Source organism: Hylobates moloch, unplaced genomic scaffold, assembly GCF_009828535.3.
Source record: "Hylobates moloch isolate HMO894 unplaced genomic scaffold, HMol_V3 SCAFFOLD_5, whole genome shotgun sequence".
Taxonomy (NCBI): Eukaryota; Metazoa; Chordata; class Mammalia; order Primates; family Hylobatidae; genus Hylobates; species Hylobates moloch.
Genome location: NW_026652280.1, coordinates 137,471,722 through 137,489,358, shown reverse-complemented (window position 1 = coordinate 137,489,358; position 17,637 = coordinate 137,471,722). Strand labels below are relative to the sequence as shown.

The 17,637-nt window shown below is 37.4% G+C and overlaps 1 protein-coding gene across 8 annotated transcripts in view; it reads right to left on the bottom strand.

Moving 5' to 3' along the window:
• Nucleotides 1-17,637, bottom strand: part of KYAT3 (kynurenine aminotransferase 3) — a 67,728-nt gene that overhangs the window by 4,250 nt on the left and 45,841 nt on the right. For 5 of the 8 annotated variants that reach the window (XM_058439611.1, XM_032155436.2, XM_032155433.2 and 2 more), the window contains 5 exons: nt 16,814-16,903; nt 12,858-13,044; nt 7,146-7,219; nt 6,801-6,887; nt 10-1,073 (listed from right to left, as the gene is read on the bottom strand). In XM_058439611.1, the coding sequence (XP_058295594.1) occupies nt 966-1,073; nt 6,801-6,887; nt 7,146-7,219; nt 12,858-13,044; nt 16,814-16,903 (546 nt within the window). In that variant the 3' untranslated portion in view covers nt 10-965. Of the gene's footprint in view, nt 1-9; nt 1,074-1,396; nt 1,566-6,800; nt 6,888-7,145; nt 7,220-12,857; nt 13,045-16,813; nt 16,904-17,637 lie in introns of those variants that run through there. The other 3 variants (XM_058439612.1, XM_032155437.2, XM_058439613.1) reach the window with 2 other exon arrangements.

The following is a 17,637-nucleotide window of genomic DNA, read 5'->3' as shown; positions in this document are numbered from 1 at the left end:
TGTAAATTAATGAAATAATCATCATTATTACAGATAGACATAAATTCAAAATGAAGCAAAGATTTAAATATACAACATAATGAAGATTTAAGTGAATATCTGATCTCAAGTGAAGAAAAATTTTCAAAGTGAAAAAGCAAGAGCAGAACCCAGAACAGAAAAACAGTTAACCAAATGAATTACAATTACAGAAACAGGTCAAAGGGTACAGAAGAGTTTACACTGAAAAACAATAGCTGTCTGCTCCACCCCTTTTCCACCCCTTCCTATGACTCCCTCTACCTTCAAGATAACCTTTTATGGCAATTTCTGGTTTCAGTTCTAATGGTTACCACCAAAATCTAATAATGTGCTTATGCTTCTATTTCCTTATTTGTGAACTTCACATATTATCTACTATATCTATACTTTGCTCTGAACAAAAAAAATTAGTTCATTCACACTACTCTGCCCCTTGCTTTCAAGGTTTCATAGTTGTAATTATTGAAAAATAGTTTATTTTTGAATAGGTGATTCATACATATAGCATAAAATTAAACAGAGGTGTAAGCAGAGAAAATCCAGCCTTCTGTTGTTAATCTTCTGTTTCTCTACTTCTTTTTCTTTGTCTTCTCTCTCCACCAGAATGATTCAGTCTGAAAGCCAATAGGTGAGGCTGAGCAAAGCGGCTGTCCACGTATGGGGCTGGGAGAGCCTTGACGACCGTAGTGCAGGACACTGCAGCCAGAGTGGAGTGAGCAGGGTGGCCAGCACGGGTGTCATGAGGTGATAGTGCTGGCTGGAACAGGATGTCAGAGTCTGAGTGGGGTAAGTGAGGCACCTGTATGGTAGGGTGGCCTCATGCAGGGTCCTGGAGCCTGGATGAGATGAGGCAGGCATCTGGCATGGTGTCAGTGCCCAAGAGGGGCAAGGAGGGCTTCTGTGTAGTAGGTGACAGTGGTGGCCTGGTATGGGGTATTGGAGACCTAGATGGGGGCACCTCTCCAGGAGGATGACAGGACAGGTCGGCATGGGTGATAAAGCCCAGGTGGGGTGAAGATGTAGTGTAGCAGCCTGGCACAAAATGTCAAAGCCTGAAGGGGGAAAAGGGTATCCTCTCAGGGACTGGGAAGGTGAGGGGTATACCGTGGCTTTGACAGGAGATTGATCCCATACAGAAGTATTGATTAAATTAGTAATTACATGACTAGTGGCCAAATCTGGGAAAATCTAAGTATCAAAATAAGTAATAATAATAAATTACAGCCCACTGTACTATAAAATAAAAATCTAGAAGTCCACATTGATACATATGAATAAGTTAATAAATGAATTGCTTAATGAGATATGGAGTATTTTCATAGTACCTTACTACAAAGTCAGATGAGTGTTTATTGTTTGCCAGGCTTTAACAAGAAAAAGTATAACTTTATAGTAGAAAAGACTGGCAAATCCCACCTTGATCAGGTGGTTAAAGTTAACATCACTGGTAATAGGAATAATTGAAATCATGTGCCACCTGATACAACGAAAAGGATAGAGCATCATCCCTTCTGTGGTTTCCCGCCGAAGTGCACAGCCTGAATCTAAGCATGAGGAAACATCAAACTTAAATTAAGGTACTTTCTTAAAAATAATTCATTGATAATTTTCAAAAGTATCAAGATCATGAAAGTCAGAGAAAACTGAGAAACCATTCTAGCTTGAAGGAGACATGACAACTAAATGCAATGCATGATTCTAGCCTGAATTAATTAATTAATTGTTACAAAAAGGACATTACTGGGACAATGAATGACATTTAAATTGGATCTGAAGATTAGATGGAGTATCAAGGTTAACTTCATGATTTTGATGGTTATATTGTGGTTTGGGAGGAGAATGTCTTGTTTATGAAGAATACACAAGAAAGTATATGGGGGTGATAGGAGCATCAGCAGTAATTAAGTTGACGACTTACTCTGAAATAGTTTAGAAAAAAGTTCTTGAAACTTTTAGGTTGAGAGCATTTAAAAATATTTGTTTTAAAGTAAGTCAGCTTCCCACCTATCTTCCTCAGCCACTCAGTTTTTCTCTCCAGAGGCAACACTAGGATTTTGTTATATATTTTTCCAGAGATTTTCATCTATCTTTCTTTGTAAAATTGTATATTTTTTATTGTTCTTGTTTATTTATTTTTAACTTTTATTTTAGGTTTGGGGGTACATGTGAAGGTTTGTTACATAGGTAGACTCATGTCACAGGGGTTTGTTGTAGAGATCATTTCATCACCCAGGTATTAAGCACAGCACCCAATAGTTACCTTTTCTGCTCCTCTCCCTCCTCCCACCCTCCACCCTCAAGGAGGCCCCAGTGTCTGTTGTTCCCTTCTTTGTGTTCATGAGTTCTCATTATTTTTGGCTCCACTTATAAGAGAGAACATGTGATATTTGGTTTTCTGTTCCTGTGTTAGTTTGCTAAGGATAATAGGCTCCAGCTCCACCCATGTTCCCGCAAAAGACATGACTTCATTCTTTTTTATGGCTGCATAGTAGTCCATGGTGTGTGTGTACCACATTTTCTTTATCCAGTCTGTCACTGATGGACATTTAGGTTGATGTGAATGTAGCATCATTTATTCAAGCAGCCCCCACTGGTGAATAATTTTGTTGTTTACAATATTTTGCTATTACAAATGATGCCTCAGTGAAAATCCTTGAATATAAGTCATTCAAAATGTGCAAATAAATCCACAAGAAAACACTTGTGGAAGTAGAATTGTTGGATCAAAGGGTATGGGAAATCACATCTGAATAGAAATTTTCAAACTAACCACCATAGAGATTTTACAAATTATACTCCCACTTTCAATTTGTGAGAGTGTTTTATGAAACTTTTTAGTTGTTTTGGTTGTTTCCAATCTAAGAGATAAAATTTATTTGCAGTTCTATTTTTCATTTCCCTTACTATGAAATAAGTTTGACAACTTTTGTAAGTTTAACAACTACTAAGGATCTTACCCATAATATTATAAAGTGCTATTTTTGCCTTAAATTTGTTTACTTTTATCACTTTTATTTTGCTCTGAATTCAAACTGCTTTCTTTCAATTTCTATTTTCCTGGTATGTTTTTTGTCATTCTTTTATTTTTAGCCTTCGTAAGAGGTGGAGTTAGGTGTGTCCACTTTCCCTAGAAACTTCCAGCTACTTCCACACTATCTGCCAGTATTGACTGTTGATGTAAGAAGAGCCTGGACCCATACTGATCCTCCTCTTCTGGCCCCTCTGGAGGCCTTGATCTTATTGTCTAGGTGCCCAAAGGAATTGTCTTTGAAGCCCAATGTATCAAGTGAGGTATATCTCAGTGTTAATAATTGTGTGACAATTATTATTATATCCAGGTTCCATTTGTTCTGCTCTTATTTTTTTCTAGCAACTCTACATATTTTATTTTTCGACTGCATCAATAATTTTTCTGCCTAATATTTTAAAAATTATTTGTTCCTTTCCACTTCCTTTTGCTCACTTATCTCCATCCTTAATGTCCTTACAGAAGTATTTAGTGTTCTTTGTGTTGTTTCTATTAATAATGTCGCCATAATTTCCAATAGCTTTATTTTTTCTTTTCAATTTCCTACCTGAACTCTGATAGCTCCCATTTGATCTTATAATATCTTACCCTATCTTCCCTGAATTCGTAAAATCTCTGCTTTCTCATTTTAAAGGTTTTAAATTTGAAGTAGCACTAATTTTATTTGCTCCATGGCAACATTTTTTTGGGGCGAATATTCTCTAAGACTTGTTTTTCCTTGTACCTTTCTCTTTTCCTTATAGTGTCCTATATAGATTCACAGTTGGTTCCTCTTCTATTATTATTATTGTTACTATACTTTTTGAGACAGAGTCTGACTCCCTCACCCAGGCTGGAGCACAGTGGAGCAATCTCAGCTCATTGCAACCTCTGCCTCCTGGGTTCAAGTGATTCTCATGCCTCAGCCTCCCGAGTAACTGAGATTACAGGCATGTACCACCACACCCACCTCAATTTTTTGTATATTTAGTAGAGATGGGGTTTCACCATGTTGGCCAGGCTGGTTGTGAACTGCTGACCTCAAGTGATACTCCTGCCTTGGCCTCCCAAAGTAATGGGATTACAGGTGTGAGCCACCGCACCTGGCCCCTCCTCTTTGATTATTAATCATTTTTGATTGAATTCTCTTTGTAAGCTTCCACTGCCAAAGCATGTACTATACCTATTGTTCTGAGTAATAAGCATGCTACCTGCTGGCTTTGTCTGTGATTTGAAGATAGATTTGCTGATTTGTATAAGGGAGAAGCTGCGGCAGCACCAGAAAAGAGCAGAAATTCTCCTTGTCTCATAGTAAAATTTAATACAGTTGATGTAGGGTTCAGTGGGTGGGAGTTCTTTTAGACCACACTTCTTACCAAATAATTAAATTGGCTATCCCCAGTTTAATACATCTCTTCCGCATTGCTTCAACATAGCTTTTAGCAAAATGACAGGAGTAAATGAGGAAATCTATAGACCAACCAGAGTCTCCTTTCCACCTTGCCTTACATAGTTTCCGGATGACATGACTGTATGTTTTTGCCCTGTTTCCTCCATCATGCCAAATGGTCTAGAGAAGTTCCTGCTGCCAGTGCATTGACTGCTCCTATTGTTCTCAATAATGAGTATGCTGCCTGCTGGCTTTGTCTGTAATTTGAAGATGTAAAAGCAGGATCCTTTCTAGGGATCTTCCCTCTACCATCACCTTCACAGTATTTAACAGCCTTTCCTTAAACACTGGGGAATTTGTTTTCTATTCTCTTAGTTGTTTTTAAATAATTTCTAAAAAGAGATTAGGGGAGGGCTGGGTTTACCATTTTAAAACTGGAAGTCCTACGTTACTTCTTTCTTCTGTTAGTTTTGTTTACAATTTCAAATAATATACCACTATTTCTCAATCCAATGTAAGATGAAGGATATTAATAGCATTACCATTCTTTAAAATTTCAGTCAATTGAATGTTTACATTGTTAGGTGGTTAATATTTATAGTCTATTCTGAGCAAGTCTGGCTATCAGTTGTCTCTAAAAGTTGAAAACAGTGTTTATGTTATTCTGACTAGGTTTAAAGATGAGTGAGTTGATAGAGTGTCTTGATCTTAGTAAGACTATTTTCAGTACCAACAACATTTTAAAAATAGCAGTAACACACTTGGAACCTTTTTAAAAAGGAGAAGTTTGATGGTGATAAATCTCTCAGCTTTCATTTGTCAGGGGTATCTACTTCATTTTCATTTTTAAAGGATATTTTCCTAGATATAGCATTCTAGGCTGTTATTTTTTTTTTTTATGTCAGTGCTCAGAAGATGTTATTTCATTGTATTCTGGTCTCCATTGTTTCTGATAAGAAGTTAGTTAACATTTCTACCTGGACGTGCTGGGCTCATGCGATCCTTGTACCATAAACTCCTGAGTAGCGAGTACCACAGGCATGTGCCAGCAAGCCTGGCTAATTAAAAATATTTTTTTATAAAGACAGGATCTCATTACGTTTCCCAGGCTGGTCTTGAACTCGTGGACTCAAGCAATCCTCCCGCCTTGGTCTCCCAACATGTCGGGATTACAGGCATGAGCCACTACACCTGACCTCTGGCTGCCTTTAATATCTTATCTTCACTTTCGTTTTCAGCAGTTTATGATGTACCTAGTTGTGCTTTTAAAATATTTATCCTGTTGTATTTCATTGACCTTTTTAGACATAAGTTGCTTTTCACCAAATATGGGAACATTTTGACTATTATTCCTTAAAATATTTTTTCTGTCATATTCTCTCTCTTTTTTTTCTTGGTTCTCCAGTGACACATATATTATCACTTGGTATTGTCTAATAGACCTAAGGTTGTGTTCCGTTTTTAAAAATAATATTTCTCTTTTTTTCAGATCAGATAATTTCTATAAATCTGTATTCAAGTTAACCCTTTTTTTCTGACATCTTCAATACTCTGTTAGCACCATAAGTATTTCATAGCAGATATTATACTTTTAAGTTCTTGAATTTCCATTTAGTTCTTTTTTTTAATAGTTTGAATCTCTCTGTTCACTTATTATAACCATGTTTTCGTCTAATTTCTTAAACACACTTCAAATGTTTGCTTTAAAGTCCTTGTCTGCTAATTTCTAGATCTGGGTCACCTTTAGGCCTATTTCTATTAACTTCTTTTTTTCTTTGCTACAGGTCATATTTTCTTGTGTTTTCCTATGTCTAGTAATTTTTCATTGTAAGCTAGAAATTGTCATATTACATGGTAAGGGATCTGTATTATGTTGTCTTCTTTCAAAAAGTGTTGAATTTTATTTTGGTAAGCAGTTAATTTTTTTTTTTTGAGATGGAGTCTCGCTCTGCTGCCGAGGCTGGAGTGCAGTGGCGCGATCTTGGCTCACTGCAGGCTCTGACTCGCGGGTTCACGCCATTCTCCTGCCTCAGCCTCCCTAGTAGCTGGGACTACAAGCGCCTGCCACCATGCCCAGTTAATTTTTTGTATTTTTAGTAGAGATGGGGTTTCACTGTGTTAGCCAGGATGATCTCGATCTCCTGACCTCGTGATCTGCCTGCCTTGGCCTCCCAAAGTGCTGCGATTACAGGCATGAGCCACTGTGCCCGGCCAGTAAGCAGTTAATTTTAAAGCCGTAAGCCAAAATTTAAAAACTGCATATGAGCATATCATTTTTAGAAACAGAAGAAAATAGAAAAATTGAAATAAGGATACTATATATCCTTTAAAAATTGAAATGAGGATACTATATATGTGTTTTCAATAGAGCAGGGAACTTACTTTAATGAAGCAAAATCGCACAAACTTCTCAAACTGTGATTTAGTCTCTGAGTTACAGAATGCTGAAACGGGGATGGCTGATAGTTTCTGAAAAATAAATAGAAACATATAATAAGAAAACTACTTACACTTCAAATATTAATTTTGGTACTACAGATACTAGAGGCAACTAGATACTTTTAAATAGTCACAATAATTTCCAAAAAGAAAAATGCTTTTAAAAGCCACAAGTGGAGTATCATATAACAATGTTACATTTGATCGATTTCAAAGCATACCAGCAGATTTCCTTCATAAATTAACTATAAAATATAATAGAATCTTGCAAAGAACAATAAATATTACCTTATGTTTAGTCATCCATTTCACAAACTTATAGTCATAAGGCTCATTATTCTTCATATCAGAGAGGTCTGGATCTGAAACCACAATGAAAATTAGGTGGCCTATGAATTTCATCTGATGCAACATGTATTTCATTTAAGTCTATCAAGATTCAACATTTTCTCCTATTTAAATTAGCTTGGTTTAGAATTTTCTCAGAACATAGTCACAGAATATGCTGGAGTCTCACACTGTACGGTGGGGTGGGAAGTGAATTCATAGAGCTTTTCTGATAGTCTAAGGCAGTACTCACATATACATCAGGGTGATTAGGCTTATACATGCAGCTTTCAGCACAGGAAGAGAGTAGAAAAGGTGAAGGGCAGAGGAGGGATGCCTTTCCATTGAGAAATAAGATTCTAAGATCATTACTAAGGAAATAACTGCTAAATTTATAAGTATTCATCAATAATGATTATATCGCCACATAGCCACTCATTAGACTATAAGTTCCACAAAAGTAAAGTGTCTGTTTGGTAACCTATCGTATTCCCAACCCCTAGGTCAGTGTCTAGCACATAAGTGACAAAAAGTATATTTGTTGAATGAATAAATTAATATTATGCATTATTTATAAATACAGGATATCTGTTTAGATCTTCCAAATGCTACTCTTATTTTTCTTCTCTTGCTCCCATATATTATACTGTTTTTTAAATTTCTGAAAAAGTCAAATATATAGTCCTACATGCTCTTGCCTCAATCTTGCTTTAAGGTCTGGGCAAGATATACCTCTGGCGTTCAGTTTCAGCAATCCACATTTCATATTGTTTCAGCTTTGTTGACTTGTACTCTTCGATCTTCTTGAATGCCCTAAAGCAACTAATGTTGATGGTTATCGTCATCCAGGAAATTTTATAATTTATTGCTGAAAACAAATTGATGCAGATATCTTACTTCTTTCTTCTATACACTAAATACTAGTGGTTCTTTTCAAATTAATCATGTAAAACCTTTGACACTGAAGAAAGGTTCACCTGTATTTTTAAAACAAAGCCCTAATATCCTTTTACCTGATATTTTAATCTCCATTCTCCCGTGTTTTAAGGAGAACATAAAATTTCCAAGTAATAATGCTAACAACAAACTGCAATTTATTGAACATTTATTATTGGTTAAGCATGTTACATGATCATCTCATTTAGTTGTTACCACAATTCTGAGAGGTAATGATAATCCTCTGTTTACAGATAAGGAAGTTAAATTATTATTTCAAGGTATTTATATGTAATTCAGGTTTGGCCCTAACAAAAATACCAGCTAAAAAACTTAGTCTAATTGTAAATTATGTAAAAATTCCATGTGACAGGTATACAACAGCAGTGTATTGAAGGTACACAGGTAGCCAGAGAAAGGAGTGAATACCTAAGGGAGTAGAAGAGGATTATTAACTAATTCTAATTGACACTGTACTACTCATTTATTCTTGTAGAGCTTAGACAAAAGGAATTTATTTATTTATTTATTTTTTGACATGGAGTTTCGCTCTTGTTACCCAGGCTGGAGTGCAATGGCACGATCTCGGCTCACTGCAACCTCCACCTCCTGGGTTCAAGCAATTCTCCTGCCTTAGCCTCCCGAGCAGCTGGGATTACAGGCATGCGCCACTACACCTGGCTAATCTTTGTATTTTTAGTAGAGATGGAGTTTTACCATGTTGGTCAGGCTGGTCTCAAACTCCTGACCTCAAGTGATACACCCGCCTCGGCCTCCCAAAGTGCTGGGATTACAGGCATGAGCCATGGTGCCCTGCCAGAAAAAAGTAATGTAATACCATGATGCTGAAAAAGGAAAGAAGGGAATAAATATAATCATAAAGGTTTTATAATCAGAAGGAAGTTGGAATCTATTTTTTTTGACATGCCTCAGCCAGGCATCCTCAAGGGAACTAAATAAAGTCTTTCTTTATTGACAGTAAGAGTTTAAATCAAATGTGTGAGCATATTTAAGTAATCTATGAAGGCCCAAATTTCTTTTTGCATTCTTACTATCTCCTCCATAATTTTGGATCCTATTATTTCAGTAGAAAAACTGTAATAATCTCATTTGAAATCTTGTCTTCTAATTACTGGATTCAGAGGCCAGCTTATTAGTTGATTAACTTCAGTAAATTACTTGATTCTCTATCTCCTCTTCTCTATCAATAGTGATATAATAGCACCAATTTCATACAGCTTTTGTGAGAATATATTTGCAAAGCTCCTAATGTGATTTATACTGTATCATAAATTCTCAATAAATATTAACTAGTCAGCCCTTACTATTAATTGTAAAGGGAAGTAATTACTATTTTCATGAATATTATGGTTTACTTTTATTCTCAAGCTACGATTAAATAAGTTTTTGTTTTTATCTCTAGTTTATGGGCCAACTTTTAGTATATGGAAGAATTATCACATTGCAAATTAAGCAGATGAAAAGGTAAAACAAAACATAAATTTCTTTATATGTAGGAAGGTTTTGTGGACATTAACATTTTTCCACATGAGTGAAGGAAGACCATAAAAAAAATCTTGTTTTCATTATCAGAAAAGCTTTCCTAACCAAAATCCTTTTTGCTCCTATTATCACCACACTAGTTCAAGATCTAAGACCTAAATTAGTATTGCATATAGAATGGATTGACTGAGGAAAGAAATGGAAACTAATTAGGAGCTTAATGTAATATTCTGAGTTTTATCACTGTTCTTTTGATAGTTAATGTCACAATGTGATAAATCGAGTTTCATATCTGGAAAAATTTGGTTCCAGGAAAGAATTGTTCTTATCTAAAAAGCTAAGTTTCCTTTTATTCAAAAACTATGCAACTAATTTCATTTTTCTGTTTGCCTTTACTGTCAGGAAGTTTAGTCTCAAGTTAATGCTAATTACAATACTATGTGAACCTAGGTGACTGAAATATTTGCTTTCTTCCCCTCCTATGTGTCACTGATTTTTTTTTTTTTTAATTTAAGAGACAGGATCTCACTATGTTGCCCAGGCTGGTCTTGAACTCCCGGGCTCAAGCAATCCTCCCGCCTTGGCCTCCCAAAGTGCTGGGATTACAGTCAGGAGTCACTGCACTGGCCATGTGTCATTGATTTTTGATTTAGATACAATCATTTCTATTTATATATTACTGCATAGAAAACTATTAATAGGAGTAGGCTCACATTCCTTTTGGAAGCATATAAAGTATAAATGTTCTTTTAAAAAAATAGTAATTCATATGGAAATCCTGTGGATTTATGATTCAAAGGCAAAAATATAAGTGATGACAACTGTGCTAATATTTCTTTTTATCATTTCATAAAATGAACTGCACATTTAGACTCAATATAGAAAAAGCACTTCCCAAATCTCAGAGTCTAGAACCCCTTAAGGGGTTTTATATAAGCACAGAGCTTGGGAGCCCGCTAAATACAGCTCTACGGCAATAGGACTGCAGGAATCTTTGCTTGTCAAAGCCTCTTCTCTCACAACAAATGAAGAAATAAGCTAATGTGAAAGGAAGGAGAGTGTTTCAGTTTGAGCCAAACCTCATGTAATGAATTCTTATGACTGTATGTTGCCTTGGCATCCATTATGAATATAAGTTGGTCTTTCTTATACCAGAAGCAGGGCTTAGTCACCCTTGACACAATTTCCACTTCTCTTCCTCCTCACAGTTCCTCAGTGTAGTTGATTCAGATATCTGCCTGAGACAACCACCTCCTGGCGAGCACCTCACTGTGGGACAGCTAGATACAACCTACTTTACTTGCCCACTGACCCCCACCCTCCTCATGGACTGCCTAGATATGCCACAGTGACCACCTCTCAGTCACAGCCTGACACCGTGAGCTTGTGCCTGCTTGCTCTAAACCCATCTGTTAGAAGTCTCTGCAGGAAAGCTGCTTGGGTAACACCCTGGGCCCCCAAAAAGGCTTTGGCCCACAGATCCCACTCTCTCTCTGTTCCCCACCTGCTGGTTGAGTGTGTATATCCTGGACCACTCCTCACTTCCCATTGGTCCCGGGAGGCCTGCTGCCTCCTCTGTGTCCCAACTGACCAACACACTGGAACCTAACTCTCCTCCTCCTAGAGAGTGGCTATCTCTGTGGAAATAAACTGGATACAGGTCAGACAAGAGCCACAAGGGTGTCTGCCAGTATAAACCAGTTTCCAGGGATGTCTGGTCATGGGTCAGACACTTAACATCAGGCCATCTGCCAGGATAAACAAGTAGCCCGTGAAAGGCACACTGCAAACATCCAGGACCTCCCCCTGGAGCCCCATCAGGGAACAGCTAGAGTTTATAGCCACTTTCCAGAGACACAGACCTGAAGATCAAATTACAGGAAAATCATAACACCTTACTTTTCTGAAATTTGCTAAGATGATAATGAACTATTACAAGTAAAAATTGCTAGCATCAAATGCTTATAGTAAGAAAGAACTCAGCCAGTGGCTCATGCCTGTAATCCCAGCACTTTGGGAGGCCGAGGCAGGTGGATCACTCATTAAGCTCAGGAATTCATGACCAGCCTGGGAAATGTGGCAAAACCTCGTCTCTAAGAAAAATTTAAAAATTAACTAGGTATGGTGGTGCATGCCTGTGTTCCCAGCTACTCAGGAGACTCAGGTGGCGGGATGGCTTGAGCCCAGGAGGCAGAGGTTGCAGTGAGCTGAGATCATGCCACTGCACTCCAGCCTGGGTGACAGGGCCAGACCCTGCCTCAAACAAAACAAAACAAAACAAAATGAAACAAAACAAACTCCTATGTGAAGGATGTAAAGTTAAAAAATATAATCAGTGTTTTGTTATATAATTGGAAATTTCCTTTACTCTTTCCAGCTTTATACAATTTGGTATAAATAAAACACTCCAGTTTTTCAAGTTCATTGGCATATAACTTCATTGTAATAAAATTTTAAAACATTTAAAGCTATATTTAGAATGGCTGTAATTTCTGTCGTGATAAATTAGGCTTCAAGGTTTACTATTATTAATTTTTTTTTAAAGAAAAGTTATATACGACACATTATCATGCTTTTAACTTTAGATTTGTATGGCATGTCAGAATTACATATAACAGCTTTAGGTAATATAAAAACCAATGCTTTTTGGAAACAGAACTATTTAGAATCTAGCTGTGTGACTTCAGGGAAGCTATTTAAAACTTTCTAAATCTTCTTACCTGCAAAAATGGAGCTAATGTTTTCTTCAAAAGGGTGTTTTGAGTACGTGGCACAAAGTAGACCCTCAATAAGTATTATTCTCCCATTTATTTTATTTCAGTACATTCTAAAATGGCAAATATTCCCTGATAGCTTCAAATTTTCTAGATATTTTTTCTAATGAAATAGTATATCTTGTTAAGTAAAAAGGAAACTACAATTTTACTCAAATGAACACTGAGTATATAATACTATTTCACACACTTAAGTTTTAAAATTACACACCAGAAGACAGTGATAGCAAATCCTATGTTTAATAGACTAACTAGAACAACACAATTTAACAATGGTCACATTTAAGGTAAAAGACCTAAAAGTAAAGAAAATTATAGAAAATGTAGACATTGCAAAAGTCCATCCTTCTCCACAGATAAAATGCTGCTGTGGCTTTGACACCAATCTTTTCTCCATAATTCTGATATAATTTCACACATAAGTTTCCGTATGGTTGAAATAATAAAAGCCTTTACAAACCTAGCAAAGACACATCAGCGATGATGAAGTATCCTCCATCAGGAACTATGGGTTTTAGGCCAACACTTTCAAGTAAACGTACCATCCGATCTCTTTTCACTTCTAACTCTTTTGGCAAAGAATTAAAGTAACATTCTGGGTCATCCATGCGCTTGATGTCAATCCAGAAAGCTTGAGCCAAGGCTTCCTGTTTGTTAAGAATTAAAAAATATGAAAAGGAATATGGCAATGTTATTTATTGCTTAGTTTATTGGTATAATAAATAGAGATGATCTGAGTAAAATTTTTGGCAAAGAGGTCACTCAGGAAGTAACAGTTGAATTCCTGTGAAGCTATATTAAACTCTATAGGTTTATGAGGTTAATGGAGGAATCAGTTATACCTAAATGATTAAATCTCATGTGAAGAACTGAGAATGAGTCCTGAAAATTCAAATTGAAAAAGAGCTGTTACATAAAGGTGGCTTGCTTGGAAACAAAAAGACATTAAGATATTTTCTGCTGAGGTGAGTTGTAGAATGACTTGCTAAATCTAAGTCAGAAGAACAACCAGAGAGTAGTCAGCCTGTCACCATTACATTTGGGGACAGAGTGGGAATGAAAGCTCACCTACTGTGCAAAGGAGAAATGTGCCTTTTTTATTCTCCATAGGTGTGGAAATCCTTGCTGGAATTATTCATATGCCAGGAAGGTGGTCAAAGTGTAAGACGGACTAGAAGTGAGTTTCTGGAACATCTACAGTAATTCCTCTACCTTTTTCCAAGAGCCAGGACAGCAAACTGGGCCAAGGAAAAAGCCAATGTTGTTAAGTACAGTGGACTGAATGTTTGTGCCCACTCTCACATTCGTATCTTAAAATCATAAACCCCAAGGTGATGGTATTAGGAGGTGGGGCCTTTAGGAGGTGATTAGGGCAGAAGGGTGGAGCCTTCAGGAACAGGATTAGTGCCCTTACAAAGGAGGGTTAGCTTGCTCCTTCCACCATGTAAGGACAAAGCAAAATGTACCATCCATGAAGAAGCATGTCCCCACCAGACACCAAATCTGCTGATGCCTTATCTTGGACTTTGCTGCCTCCAGAACAGGGAGAAATAAGTTTCTGTCGTTTATAAGCCACCCAGTCCAACTAAGACATTAAGGATCAGGCAGGTAAGAGAGACTGTGTGGCAAGAGAGGAGACTGGAGACAGAGAGGAGCAAGATCACAGAGAAGATTTTATGCTAAAAGAATGCAGCAAAACAGAATTAGTAATAAATCTCCAGTACTACAAAATCTTGGAAAATAAGGATCCTTAGCCTGGAAATCTGTGGTTTCCTGGAACCAAACATGGTTGTCCCAGGACAAAACAGAGCACCTAGCTGAAATGGAGAATAAGAGGTTCAGAAAAAGATGTTCTGCATTCTCAGCTATATCTTTTTTTTTTCTCTTAGCAACTTGTTCATTTACTATAGGAGATACTGCCTTAGAAAATTCAAAGTATAAGGAGACACAAACACCCATTCTAACTACCGCATTATCCTGGACTCCTTTCTTTTTCACATATCCCATATGTAACCTATTGACAAATAATGTTGGCTCTACTTTCAAAATATATTCAGATTCCAATCACTTTTTACTGCTTCTACCATCCCCATCTTGGTTCAATGCACTGGCATTTCTCTCTTGGATCACCGTAACAGCTTTCTCACTCAATGAGGCAGTCAGAGTCCGTTTGCTAACACAAGCCAGACCAAGTCACTCCTGAGCTCAAAACTCTCTAGTGACTTCCTATCTCACTCAGTCCTTACAGTGACATGCATGGCCCAGCTCCATTGGACTCCCAGCTACCTCTCTGATCTTAGCTTTTCCTACTTTTCTTTCGATCGTTCCACTCCAGTCTCTGTGCTGTTCTCTGATATTAACATGCCAGCCAGGCTGTCTACCACTGGACCTTTCCACTTGTTGTTCTCTCTGTCCAAAGGGGTTTTTCTCTAGGTAACCATGTGGCTGCTTAATCTCCTTCAGTTAGTTGTTCAAATGTTACTTTCAAAGATTACCCTATTTAACACCGTATATCTCCCACCTGGAGCTTTATATCCTTCCTCTTCCCTATTTTATCTTTCTTCTTCATATCTATCAACATCTTTTTTTTCTTTCTTTTCTTTTTTTTTTTGAAACGAAGTCTTGCTCTTGTTGCCCAGGCTGGAGTGTAGTGGCACGATCTCGGCTCCTGCAACCTCTGTCTCCTAGATTCAGGCAATTCTCCTGCCTCAGCCCCCTGAGTAGCTGGGATTACAGGTGCCCGCCACCACGCCCAGCTAATTTTTGTACTTTTAGTAGAGATGGGGTTTCACCATGTTGGCCAGGCTGGTCTCGAACTCCTGGCCTCAGGTGATCTGCCCGCCTTGGCCTCCCAAAGTGTTGGGATTATAGGCGTGAGCCATTGTGCCTGGTTCTTTTGCCCTTTTAACTGCCTTCTAGAAAAATACTATTTTTTTCAGCATTTTGATTATCCATAGAATGATGGTAACTAAATCCCTATTTCCATAATAAATATTAAAAATATTAAATATTAAATAATATTTAAATAGTTTTTTTACTTTATGATGTATTCTAGAAATCTTTTTTGTCTCAGTACAGTAATTATAGTATTTCCCTATTTTCTTTCTTGTTTCTTTTCCTTTCAGCAGCCACTAGACAGAGTAATGGGTTCCAACGACATCTAGGTCTTAAAACCCAGAATTTGTAAATATGTTACCTTGCATGGTGAAAGGAACTTTGCAGATGTGATTGAAATTAAGGAGATTATCCTTAATTAATTGGACAGATTATCCACTGGGCCCAATGTTACCTCAAATGTGCTTATAAGGGAAAAAGGGATGCAGGAGAGTTGAAGCCACAGGAAATGTGTTGACGGAAGCAGAGGATAGACTCTCCTAGAGCCTTCAGAAGGAACACAGCAATGCCAGCACCTTGATTTTAGCCCTTTAAGACCCATTTCGGACTTCTGAGCTGAAGAACTGTAGGATAATAAATTTGTGTTGTGTTAAGTCACTAAGTTTGTGGTAATTTGTTATAGCACCAGTAGGAAACTTAATATGGTCATATAACGTTTCAATGTTTGGATAGATCATGGTTTATGTAATCAATTGTCTGTAGATGATAATGGATTATCCTCAATCATCTGCAGTAAATAGCCAGGTAAGTACATAACTTCTTAAATGTGCAGATAGCTTGATATGGTTTGGATCTGTGTCTTCATCCAAATCTAGTGTCCAGTTGTAATCCTCAATGTTGGAGGTAGGGCCTGGTGGGAGGTGACTGGATCATGGGAGTAGTTTCTCATGAATGGTTTAGCACCATCCCCTTGATGCTGTTCTCATGATAGTGAGTTATTGTGAGATATGGTTGTTTAAAAGTGTGTTGCACCTCCCCACTTCTCTCCCTCCTGCTCCAGCCATGTAAGACATGCTTACTTCCTCTTTGCCTTCCACCATTATTGTAAGTTTTCTGAGGCTTCTCCAGAAGCAGAAGCCACTATGCTTTCTGTACAGCCTGTAGAACCGTGAGCCAAGTAAACCTCTTTTCTTTATAAATTACTAAGTCTCAGGTATTTCTTTACCTAAGTGCAAGAATGGACTAAAACACAACTTTAGGGTAAATTCTTAGAAGATGGATTGCTTTCATAGGGCAAACACATATGTAATTTTGTTTGGTGTTGCCATTGTCCTTCACAGAATTTGTAGCACTTTAGATTCCTGCCAGCAATGTTTAACACAGCTATAATTGTGTTTAAAAAAAAACCCAAACCATCCTTGAAAACAGTGAATATGTATCTGCTCCCCAAATTCCAAATTATATTAAAAGGCCCTGCAACAGAAGGATAGCAAGAAAATTAAGTCAATTCAAATATGCAATATAAAAGTAATACCTTCACCAAAAGACCATGCTTCTACCCTGAGTTACTATAACACTTACCTGTAAAGGAGTTGCACAAGTATAAATTGTGTTTTGTTGAACTGTCTGTAAATGTTTTATCAAATGATTTGGACCAATGGACCAGCCAAGCTGGGAAAGGAAAAGATAAAAGATTTCAGAAAATCTAATTGTATATAACAAATCTGAGACAGCAGTTTAAACTTAGTGCAATTGTTAAATATATACAATCCTAAAATGTTGGCTGGGTATGGTGACTCACATCTGTAATCCCAGCACTTTGGGAAGCCGAGGTGGGTGGATCACCTGAGGTTTGGAGTTGAAGACCAGCCTGGTCAACATGGTGACATGCTGTCTCTAAAAATATAAAAAAATTAACTGGGCACGGTGGTGGGCACATGTAATCCCAGCTACTTGGGAAGCTGAGGCAGGAGAATCACCTCAACCCAGGAGGCAGAGGTTGCAGTGAGCTGAGATCACACCACTGCACTCCAGCCTGGGCAACAGAGTGAGACTCCATCTCAAAAAAAAAAAAAAAGTTCACACTATGAAAGTAGTACAGTATTAGTACTTAGAATCATTTCAATGGTGTCCTTTTCAAGGAACAGCTTCCAAATGGAATCATTAAACTCTGCTTTCATCACTAAGCTCTGCCTTTCTGAAGGTAAACAGCCTGCAATCATTACTAGCCTTTTCCTTTCCTCTAATTTGCTACTTCTGATATTCTGGAAGATTAAAAACTGGTAACAAAACTTGTTTGGATTACAGATTAAAGTAACTCTGAAAGAGGGCCTAAGGGACTCGTAATTAAAACATATAGACTTGATTCTCCAGGCCTAATTTTTGTTTTGATGCTCCCTCCTTCT